This window comes from Lipophrys pholis (assembly GCF_963383615.2).
Source record: "Lipophrys pholis genome assembly, chromosome: 13".
Lineage (NCBI taxonomy): Eukaryota > Metazoa > Chordata > Actinopteri > Blenniiformes > Blenniidae > Lipophrys > Lipophrys pholis.
The window spans coordinates 849,562-860,498 of record NC_137632.1 but is presented as its reverse complement, the minus strand read 5'-3'; the positions used below and the strand labels follow the sequence as shown (position 1 = coordinate 860,498).

Here is a 10,937-nt window from a genome sequence, read left to right as displayed (position 1 = left end):
CTCTCTCTCTGTCTCTCTCTCCCCCCTCTCTCCCTCTCTCTCTCTCCCTCGCTCTCTCCCCCTCTCTCTGTCTCCCTCTTCCCCTCTTTGTCTCTCTCTCTGTCTCTCTCTCTCCCTATCTCTCTCTCTCTCTCCCCCTCTCTCTCTCCCTCTCTCTCTCCCCCCTCTCTTTGTCTCTCTCTCTCTGTTCTCCCCCCTCTCTCTGTACCCCCCCCCCCCCCCCCCCCTGAATGTGAGTGGAGTGTGTGCAGTGATTGAGGAGAAAGTGAGTTTTTCTGGCTTTTCTGACTGTTTTCATTGTTTCAACCTTTGCATGGTGTGTTAGTGTGTGTGAGAGTGTATGTTGTTGAGGGTGTGTGTTAGTGTGTGTGAGAGTGTGTGTTGTTGAGGGTGTGTGTTAGTGTGTGTGAGAGTGTGTGTTGTTTGGGGTGTGTGTTAGTGTGTGTGAGAGTGTGTGTTGTTGAGGGTGTGTGTTAGTGTGTGTGAGAGTGTGTGTTGTTGAGGGTGTGTGTTAGTGTGTGTGAGAGTGTGTGTTGTTTGGGGTGTGTGTTAGTGTGTGAGAGTGTGTGTTGTTGAGGGTGTGTGTTAGTGTGTGTGAGAGTGTGTGTTGTTGAGGGTGTGTGTTAGTGTGTGTGAGAGTGTGTGTTGTTTGGGGTGTGTGTTAGTGTGTGTGAGAGTGTGTGTTGTTGAGGGTGTGGTGCTGTTAGCAGCATTAGCCTCTTAGCATCATGGCTTCCACCAGCCTGACCAGGAAACACGGTTCAAGTTGAAACCTGGGTTCTCCTGCTGGGTGGAGGAGTGAGTCTCAGCGGTAGCCAAGGTGGTGGAGCGGCGAAGATCATATCTGCTGCCAGGATGTGTGGAGCGGTGGTCAGAGACAGGCTGGTGGAGGTGATGGAGTGGAGGTCAGAGACATGCTGGTGGAGGTGATGGAGTGGAGGTCAGAGACATGCTGGTGGAGGTGATGAAGTGGAGGTCAGAGACAGGCTGGTGGACTTGATGGAGTGGAGGTCAGAGACATGCTGGTGGAGGTGATGGAGTGGAGGTCAGAGACAGGCTGGTGGACTTGATGGAGTGGAGGTCAGAGACATGCTGGTGGAGGTGATGAAGTGGAGGTCAGAGACATGCTGGTGGAGGTGATGAAGTGGAGGTCAGAGACAGGCTGGTGGACTTGATGGAGTGGAGGTCAGAGACATGCTGGTGGAGGTGATGAAGTGGAGGTCAGAGACAGGCTGATGGAGGTGATGAAGTGGAGGTCAGAGACAGGCTGATGGAGGTGATGAAGTGGAGGTCAGAGACAGGCTGGTGGACTTGATGGAGTGGAGGTCAGAGACATGCTGGTGGAGGTGATGAAGTGGAGGTCAGAGACAGGCTGATGGAGGTGATGAAGTGGAGGTCAGAGACAGGCTGGTGGAGGTGATGAAGTGGAGGTCAGAGACAGGCTGATGGAGGTGATGAAGTGGAGGTCAGAGACATGCTGGTGGAGGTGATGAAGTGGAGGTCAGAGACACGCTGGCGGGGGTGATGAAGTGGAGGTCAGAGACAGGCTGATGGAGGTGATGGAGTGGAGGTCAGAGACAGGCTGGTGGAGGTGATGAAGTGGAGGTCAGAGACAGGCTGGTGGACTTGATGGAGTGGAGGTCAGAGACAGGCTGGTGGAGGTGATGCTACTGGGCACACCGTCTAGAAAACTCATGCTGGCCAATGTTCCACCATTTGTCAGCGATCTCACCCTCATAGAGCGGCTCTCCAGGTATGGAAGGTGGTTTCACCTGTGAGGAGACTGTCTTCAGGCTGCAAGAATCATGAGGACAGACATATTGTCTGTTACAGGAGACAACTGCTCATGGTCCTGAAGAACAACAACCAGGAGTTGAAGGTGAACATAGAGAAGAGACTGGTGGAGGAGGTGCAGGTAGGGTAGAGACTGGTGGAGGAGGTGCAGGTGGAGAAGAGGTTGATGGAGGTGCAGGGAGAGAAGAGGATGGTGGGGGAGGTGCAGGTGGAGAAGAGGTTGGTGGAGGAGGTGCAGGTAGAGAAGAGGATGGTGGGGGAGGTGCAGGTGGAGAAGAGGTTGGTGGAGGAGGTGCGGGTAGAGAAGAGGTTGGTGGAGGAGGTGCGGGTAGAGAAGAGGTTGGTGGAGGAGGTGCAGGTAGAGAAGGTGCGGGTAGAGAAGGTGCGGGTAGAGAAGAGGTTGGTGGAGGAGGTGCAGGTGGAGAAGAGGTTGGTGGAGGAGGTGCAGGTAGAGAAGCGGTTGGTGGAGGAGGTGCAGGTGGAGAAGAGGTTGGTGGAGGAGGTGCAGGTAGAGAAGGTGCGGGTAGAGAAGAGGTTGGTGGAGGAGGTGCAGGTAGAGAAGAGGTTGGTGGAGGAGGTGCGGGTAGAGAAGAGGTTGGTGGAGGAGGTGCAGGTAGAGAAGAGGTTGGTGGAGGAGGTGCAGGTAGAGAAGGTGCGGGTAGAGAAGAGGTTGGTGGAGGAGGTGCGGAGGCTCATCTGGACTCTCGGGAGGACAGTGGTCTCACTGAGGTTCAGGAGGAGTCAGGGAGGAGCGAGTCTGGATCTGGAGATGGAGGAGGAGAAGAACAGTTAGAGGCTCAGAGACCAAAGGAAACAGGACGTAGAGAGAGCGGCCCTGAAGGAAAGAACGTGAACTCTAAAGGAAAAACTGAGAGTTCATCAGAGGGTTCTGAAGCTGAGGAGAGTGAAGGGTTGAGCAGTGACTCCTCCTCTGAGGATGAAGAGTTGAGCAGTGACTCCTCCTCTGAGGATGAAGAGTTGAGAAGTGACTCCTCCTCTGAGGATGAAGAGTTGAGAAGTGACTCCTCCTCTAAGGATGAAGAGTTGGGCAGTGACTCCTCCTCTAAGGATGAAGAGTTGGGCAGTGACTCCTCTGAGGATAAAGAGTTGAGCAGTGACTCCTCTGAGGATGAAGTGTTGAGCAGTGACTCCTCTGAGGATGAAGAGTTGAGCAGTGAGTCCTCCTCTGAGGATGAAGAGTTGGGCAGTGACTCCTCCTCTGAGGATGAAGAGTTGAGTAGTGAGTCCTCCTCTGAGGATGAAGAGTTGGGCAGTGACTCCTCCTCTGAGGATGAAGAGTTGGGCAGTGACTCCTCCTCTGAGGATGAAGAGTTGGGCCGTGACTCCTCCTCTGAGGATGAAGAGTTGAGCAGTGAGTCCTCCTCTGAGGATGAAGAGTTGGGCAGTGACTCCTCCTCTGAGGATGAAGAGTTGGGCAGTGACTCCTCTGAGGATGAAGTGTTGAGCAGTGACTCCTCTGAGGATGAAGAGTTGAGCAGTGAGTCCTCCTCTGAGGATGAAGAGTTGGGCAGTGACTCCTCTGAGGATGAAGTGTTGAGCAGTGACTCCTCTGAGGATGAAGAGTTGAGCAGTGAGTCCTCCTCTGAGGATGAAGAGTTGGGCAGTGACTCCTCCTCTGAGGATGAAGAGTTGGGCAGTGACTCCTCCTCTGAGGATGAAGAGTTGGGCCGTGACTCCTCCTCTGAGGATGAAGAGTTGAGCAGTGAGTCCTCCTCTGAGGATGAAGGGTTGGGCAGTGACTGCTCCTCTGAGGATGAAGAGTTGGGCAGTGACTCCTCTGAGGATGAAGAGTTGGGCCGTGACTCCTCCTCTGAGGATGAAGAGTTGAGCAGTGACTCCTCCTCTGAGGATGAAGAGTTGGGCAGTGACTCCTCCCCTGAGGATGAAGAGTTGGGCAGTGACTCCTCTGAGGATGAAGCGTTGGGCAGTGACTCCTCCTCTGAGGATGAAGAGTTGGGCAGTGACTCCTCTGAGGATGAAGAGTTGAGCAGTGAGTCCTCCTCTGAGGATGAAGAGTTGGGCAGTGACTCCTCCTCTGAGGATGAAGAGTTGGGCCGTGACTCCTCCTCTGAGGATGAAGTGTTGAGCAGTGAGTCCTCCTCTGAGGATGAAGAGTTGGGCAGTGACTCCTCCTCTGAGGATGAAGAGTTGGGCCGTGACTCCTCCTCTGAGGATGAAGTGTTGAGCAGTGAGTCCTCCTCTGAGGATGAAGAGTTGGGCAGTGACTCCTCTGAGGATGAAGAGTTGGGCAGTGATTCCTCCTCTGAGGATGAAGAGTTGGGCAGTGACTCCTCTGAGGATGAAGAGTTGAGCAGTGAGTCCTCCTCTGAGGATGAAGAGTTGGGCAGTGACTCCTCTGAGGATGAAGAGTTGGGCAGTGACTCGTCCTCTGAGGATGAAGAGTTGGGCCGTGACTCCTCCTCTGAGGATGAAGTGTTGAGCAGTGACTCCTCCTCTGAGGATGAAGAGTTGGGCAGTGACTCCTCCTCAGAGGATGAAGAGTTGGGCCGTGACTCCTCCTCTGAGGATGAAGAGTTGGGCAGTGACTCCTCTGAGGATGAAGAGTTGAGCAGTGACTCCTCTGAGGATGAAGAGTTGGGCAGTGACTCCTCCTCTGAGGATGAAGAGTTGGGCAGTGACTCCTCCTCTGAGGATGAAGAGTTGGGCAGTGACTCCTCCTCTGAGGATGAAGAGTTGGGCAGTGACTCTTCAGAACAAAAAGACTTTTATCCAGACACAGAACGTTTCCTGAACAAGGCCAAAGTCAACATGAAGGTCAAAGGAAACGTTTTGAATGATTTTATTGCTCCTGCTGCTTCCTTCACTGGCTGTTGGTGGAACCTCCTGTTGGGGGTCGGGACTGGACCTCATGTTGGGGGGCGGGACTGGACCTCTGTTTGGGGGCGGGGCTGGACCTCCTGTTGGGGGTCGGGACTGGACCTCATGTTGGGGGGCGGGACTGGACCTCTGTTTGGGGGCGGGGCTGGACCTCATGTTGGGGGGCGGGACTGGACCTCTGTTTGGGGGCGGGGCTGGACCTTATGTTGGGGGGCGGGACTGGACCTATGTTTGGGGGCGGGGCTGGACCTTATGTTGGGGGGCGGGCCTGGACCTCATGTTGGGGGGCCGGACTGGACCTCCTGTCTGGGGGCGGGACTGGATCTCTGTTTGGGGGCGGGACTGGACCTCATGTTGGGGGGCGGGACTGGACCTCTGTTTGGGGGCGGGGCCGGACCTTATGTTGGGGGGCGGGACTGGACCTCATCTTGGGGGGCGGGACTGGACCTCTGTTTGGGAGCGGGGCTTGACCTTATGTTGGGGGGCGGGACTGGACCTCTGTTTGGGGGCGGGGCTGGACCTTATGTTGGGGGGCGGGACTGGACCTCCTGTTGGGGGGTGGGACTGGACCTCATGTTGGGGGGCGGGACTGGACCTCTGTTTGGGGGCGGGGCTGGACCTTATGTTGGGGGGCGGGACTGGACCTCATGTTGGGGGGCCGGACTGGACCTCCTGTCTGGGGGCGGGACTGGACCTCATGTTGGGGGGCGGGACTGGACCTCATGTTGGGGCGCCGGACTGGACCTCATGTTGGGGGGTGGGACTGGACCTCATGTTGGGGCGCCGAACTGGACCTCATGTTGGGGGGCCGGACTGGACCTCATGTTGGGGGACAGGTCTGGACCACATGTTGGGGGGGCGGGACTGGACCTCCCGGACTGTTGACACCAGGGCCCGGTTGTTCAAAACCGGGTTATCGTTTAACCAGCCGTTAACTTTAACCAGGTGTTATCTTGTTGTTTAAAACTGAGTTAACTTTAACCAGGTGTTATCTTGACATTAAAGTTAACCCACCTCTGGACCTCCACTAGCTGTTTACCAGTGGTTAACTCTCACCATGGTGTTGATGATAGCAGTTGAACAAAGGAAGGACAGGGTGGAGGACTGAACTTTGATAGAGTCGATACTGGAATGAAGAGTTGCTCCTCTATGGAGCCCCGGAGTGGACGTAGAGAAAATAAAAATAACAATAACTCGTGGGAATGAGATAATAATTAGTAACCTCACCTTAATAACTTGACTTACTATCTTGTTCCCTCGTATTTTATCTTTTCACCAATGTCGCCTCCATCCCATCATATTTGCCCTTATGGAGCTTTGAGATCAAATAATACGGAGCACATTAGATATTGCAACCCTGTCACTCACAATCCCACACATGATCCCTCGCCTGCTCAGTGGAAGCCACGCCCCTGTCAGTAGAAGCCACGCCCCTGTCAGTAGAAGCCACGCCCCTGCCAGTGGAAGCCACGCCCCTGTCAGTAGAAGCCACGCCCTGTCAGTGGAAGCCACGCCCCTGTCAGTAGAAGCCACGCCCCCTAGCTTCCAGCCCTGAAAACGTTAACCCTGCAACTGTAAAAATAGCACCTACATTTAAAAAAATATATTCAAGAGTGTCCCCCGGCCAGCTCAGTAGGTAGAGCATGAGACTCTCAGTCTCAAGGTAGAGGGTTCATGTCCCCCGGCCAGCTCAGTAGGTAGAGCATGAGACTCTCAGTCTCAAGGTAGAGGGTTCATGTCCCCCGGCCAGCTCAGTAGGTAGAGCATGAGACTCTCAGTCTCAAGGTAGAGGGTTCATGTCCCCCGGCCAGCTCAGTAGGTAGAGCAGGAGACCCTCAGTCTCAAGGTAGAGGGTTCATGTCCCCCGGCCAGCTCAGTAGGTAGAGCATGAGACCCTCAGTCTCAAGGTAGAGGGTTCATGTCCCCCGGCCAGCTCAGTAGGTAGAGCCTGAGACTCTCAGTCTCAAGGTAGAGGGTTCATGTCCCCCGGCCAGCTCAGTAGGTAGAGCATGAGACTCTCAGTCTCAAGGTAGAGGGTTCATGTCCCCCGGCCAGCTCAGTAGGTAGAGCAGGAGACCCTCAGTCTCAAGGTAGAGGGTTCATGTCCCCCGGCCAGCTCAGTAGGTAGAGCATGAGACTCTCAGTCTCTAGGTAGAGGGTTCATGTCCCCCGGCCAGCTCAGTAGGTAGAGCATGAGACTCTCAGTCTCTAGGTAGAGGGTTCATGTCCCCCGGCCAGCTCAGTAGGTAGAGCATGAGACTCTCAGTCTCTAGGTAGAGGGTTCATGTCCCCCGGCCAGCTCAGTAGGTAGAGCATGAGACTCTCAGTCTCAAGGTAGAGGGTTCATGTCCCCCGGCCAGCTCAGTAGGTAGAGCAGGAGACCCTCAGTCTCAAGGTAGAGGGTTCATGTCCCACGCCGGGCGCCACCTTCCTGTGGGCTCTCCACCTGCAGGAAGGTTCTTAATGGGTCAATGTGATCTGGGTGACGGTGCTCAGACTGACACCACCACCACTCGGGGACGGAGAAGAGGGAGCAGTCCACTTTCTCTATCGTCCTCTTGGGTCAATTTAAAAAAAGATGAGGCACCAGTGACGTTAACCTCACAGTTAACTTTGACGGTGACGTTAACTAATGGGAAGACCAACCATGTCTTAAACAACACATATTTAATGGTCGGTTAATGATTTAACTGGTGGTTAGGGCTTAACCAGTGGTTAAAATAACCCAGTTTTGAACAACCGGGCTCAGGACTCCACCTCACACGGTCACCACCAGTACCATTACACCTGAGACCCTGGTTCACACCGAGAATCCTGATCCACACAGTTGGGGGGCGTTGTGGTGCTGCTGCTGATCTCATCGGAACAAGGTTTGTCCACCTGATCCTCCTGGTCCTCCTGGTCCTCCTGGTCCTCCTGGTCCTCCTGGACCACCTTGTCCACCACGCAGGACATTTGTATTGGGGAAATGGATGGCGAGACTGTCTGAGGACCAATCTGGGGATCAGGTGCAGTATGGGGGAAGAACCCCCAGATCCAGAGGATCTGCCGAGGTCTGGCAGACTGTTCTGGACTGGTACTGACTCGGGTGTGTCGGGGTCATTTGGACTGTTTCCACCTCTGTTCTGAACGGCAGGACAGATTGTTGATAGAACCCAATGGAACATGTCAAAATATGTGAGAACTGGTCTTAAGTTTGCCTGAAATCGAGTGTGTAAATGTTTTCTGTGAAAAATAGTGACGGAATATGAAATGTAAATAAAGTGTTTTATAAAAAATGAATAAAATCTCTCTCCCCCCACCCACCCCCCCGCCCCCTCCCCCGTCCCCCCCTCAGTACTCTAAGCAGGTGGACTCCAGGTTTGGAGCGTATGTTGCCTGCGCCTCGCTCGTGTTTCTCTTCATCTGCTTCATCCAGATCGTCATCGTGCCTCCGTGAGTCCAAACATTAAGACTGTGTGCAGATCGGAGGGCTCGACACTCCCTTGACACAAAAACACAAAACCTCCGTTGTGTTTTAGGCGTTGGTTTCCACGACAACGGTGCTCGGAGCCACTGAAAACATAACTTTTGTAAAATGGCTCCAAAAATAGAACTTTATAAAAACACTCTGCTGTTGTCCAGACCTGTCTGCAGCTAAAGTGTGGGAAACTGCTGCTACATCATTTCACAATAAAACGTCATTATTATATTCATATCTCAATATCTGGAAGTACAGTAATGTAAGTACAAATATTGATGTCCTAAAAAGAGATTTTGATAGTAGCAGATTGAAGGAGCCCCCCCAGGTGTGTGAGTGTGAGAGCGATTCCATCCATCCAGCTTCTCCTGCCTCTTTATCAACCTTTCATCTTTTCTTCCTGTCTTCCCACCCCCGTCTCCTCCTGTCCCTCTCACCCCCGTCTCCTCCTGTCCCTCTCACCCCCGACTCCTCCTGTCTCTCCCACCCCCTGTCTCCCCCCGTCTCCTCCTGTCTTCCCACCTCCCGTCTCCTCCTGTCCCTCCCACCCCCCGTCTCCTCCTGTCTCTCCCACCCCCTGTCTCCTCCTGTCTTCCCACCTCCCGTCTCCTCCTGTCCCTCCCACCTCCCGTCTCCTCCTGTCCCTCCCACCCCCGTCTCCTCCTGTCTCTCCCACCCCCTGTCTCCTCCTGTCTTCCCACCTCCCGTCTCCTCCTGTCCCTCCCACCCCCCGTCTCCTCCTGTCTCTCCCACCCCCTGTCTCCTCCTGTTTTCCCACCTCCCGTCTCCTCCTGTCCCTCCCACCCCCCGTCTCCTCCTGTCTCTCCCACCCCCTGTCTCCTCCTGTCTTCCCACCTCCCGTCTCCTCCTGTCCCTCCCACCCCCCGTCTCCTCCTGTCTTCCCACCCCCGTCTCCTCCTGTCCCTCCCACCCCCCGTCTCCTCCAGTCCCTCCCACCCCCGACTCCTCCCGTCCCTCCCACCCCGTCTCCTCCTGTCTTCCCACCCCCGACTCCTCCCGTCCCTCCCACCCCCGTCTCCTCCTGTCTTCCCACCCCCGTCTCCTCCCATCCCTCCCACCCCCCGACTCCTCCTGTCCCACCCACCCCCGTCTCCTCCTGTCTTCCCACCCCCCGTCTCCTCCCGTCCCACCCACCCCCCGTATCCTCCTGTCCCTCCCACCCCCCGTATCCTCCTGTCTTCCCACCCCCCGTCTCCTCCTGTCCCTCCCACCCCCGACTCCTCCCGTCCCTCCCACCCCCCGTATCCTCCCGTCCCACCCACCCCCCGTATCCTCCTGTCTTCCCACCCCGTCTCCTCCTGTCCCTCCCACCCCCGTCTCCTCCTGTCTTCCCACCCCCGTCTCCTCCCGTCCCTCCCACCCCCGACTCCTCCCGTCCCTCCCACCCCCGTCTCCTCCTGTCTTCCCACCCCGTCTCCTCCCATCCCTCCCACCCCGTCTCCTCCTGTCTTCCCACCCCCGTCTCCTCCCATCCCTCCCACCCCCGTATCCTCCTGTCTTCCCACCCCCGTCTCCTCCCGTCCCTCCCACCCCCGTCTCCTCCTGTCTTCCCACCCCCGTCTCCTCCTGTCCCTCCCACCCCCCGTCTCCTCCAGTCCCTCCCACCCCCGACTCCTCCCGTCCCTCCCACCCCGTCTCCTCCTGTCTTCCCACCCCCGTCTCCTCCCATCCCTCCCACCCCCCGACTCCTCCTGTCCCACCCACCCCCCGTCTCCTCCTGTCTTCCCACCCCCCGTCTCCTCCCGTCCCACCCACCCCCCGTATCCTCCTGTCTTCCCACCCCTGTCTCCTCCTGTCCCTCCCACCCCCGTATCCTCCTGTCTTCCCATCCCCCGTCTCCTCCTGTCCCTCCCACCCCCGACTCCTCCCGTCCCTCCCACCCCCCGTATCCTCCCGTCCCACCCACCCCCGTATCCTCCTGTCTTCCCACCCCCGTCTCCTCCCGTCCCTCCCACCCCCGTCTCCTCCTGTCTTCCCACCCCCGACTCCTCCTGTCCCACCCACCCCCCGTCTCCTCCTGTCTTCCCACCCCCGTCTCCTCCTGTCCCTCCCACCCCCCGTCTCCTCCAGTCCCTCCCACCCCCGACTCCTCCCGTCCCTCCCACCCCGTCTCCTCCTGTCTTCCCACCCCCGTCTCCTCCCATCCCTCCCACCCCCCGACTCCTCCTGTCCCACCCACCCCCCGTCTCCTCCTGTCTTCCCACCCCCCGTCTCCTCCCGTCCCACCCACCCCCCGTATCCTCCTGTCTTCCCACCCCTGTCTCCTCCTGTCCCTCCCACCCCCCGTATCCTCCTGTCTTCCCACCCCCCGTCTCCTCCTGTCTCTCCCACCCCCGACTCCTCCCGTCCCTCCCACCCCCCGTATCCTCCCGTCCCACCCACCCCCGTATCCTCCTGTCTTCCCACCCCGTCTCCTCCTGTCCCTCCCACCCCCGTCTCCTCCTGTCTTCCCACCCCCGTCTCCTCCCGTCCCTCCCACCCCCGACTCCTCCCGTCCCTCCCACCCCCGTCTCCTCCTGTCTTCCCACCCCGTCTCCTCCCATCCCTCCCACCCCGTCTCCTCCTGTCTTCCCACCCCCGTCTCCTCCCATCCCTCCCACCCCCGTATCCTCCTGTCTTCCCACCCCCGTCTCCTCCCGTCTCCTCCCGTCCCTCCCACCCCCGTCTCCTCCCGTCCCTCCCACCCCCCGTATCCTCCTGTCTTCCCACCCCCCGTCTCCTCCCGTCCCACCCACCCCCCGTATCCTCCTGTCTTCCCACCCCCCGTCTCCTCCTGTCCCTCCCACCCCCGTCTCCTCCTGTC

At 57.4% G+C, this 10,937-nt stretch overlaps 1 protein-coding gene across 1 annotated transcript in view; it reads left to right on the top strand.

The window, feature by feature from the left end:
• The window catches only part of adcy5 (adenylate cyclase 5), a gene marked incomplete at both ends in the record, with an annotated part of 168,291 nt that overhangs the window by 130,775 nt on the left and 26,579 nt on the right, over positions 1 to 10,937 (top strand). The window contains one exon of the mRNA XM_080478146.1: positions 7,991 to 8,088. Within this exon, the coding sequence (XP_080334272.1) occupies positions 7,991 to 8,088 (98 nt within the window). The remainder of the gene's footprint in view (positions 1 to 7,990; positions 8,089 to 10,937) is intronic.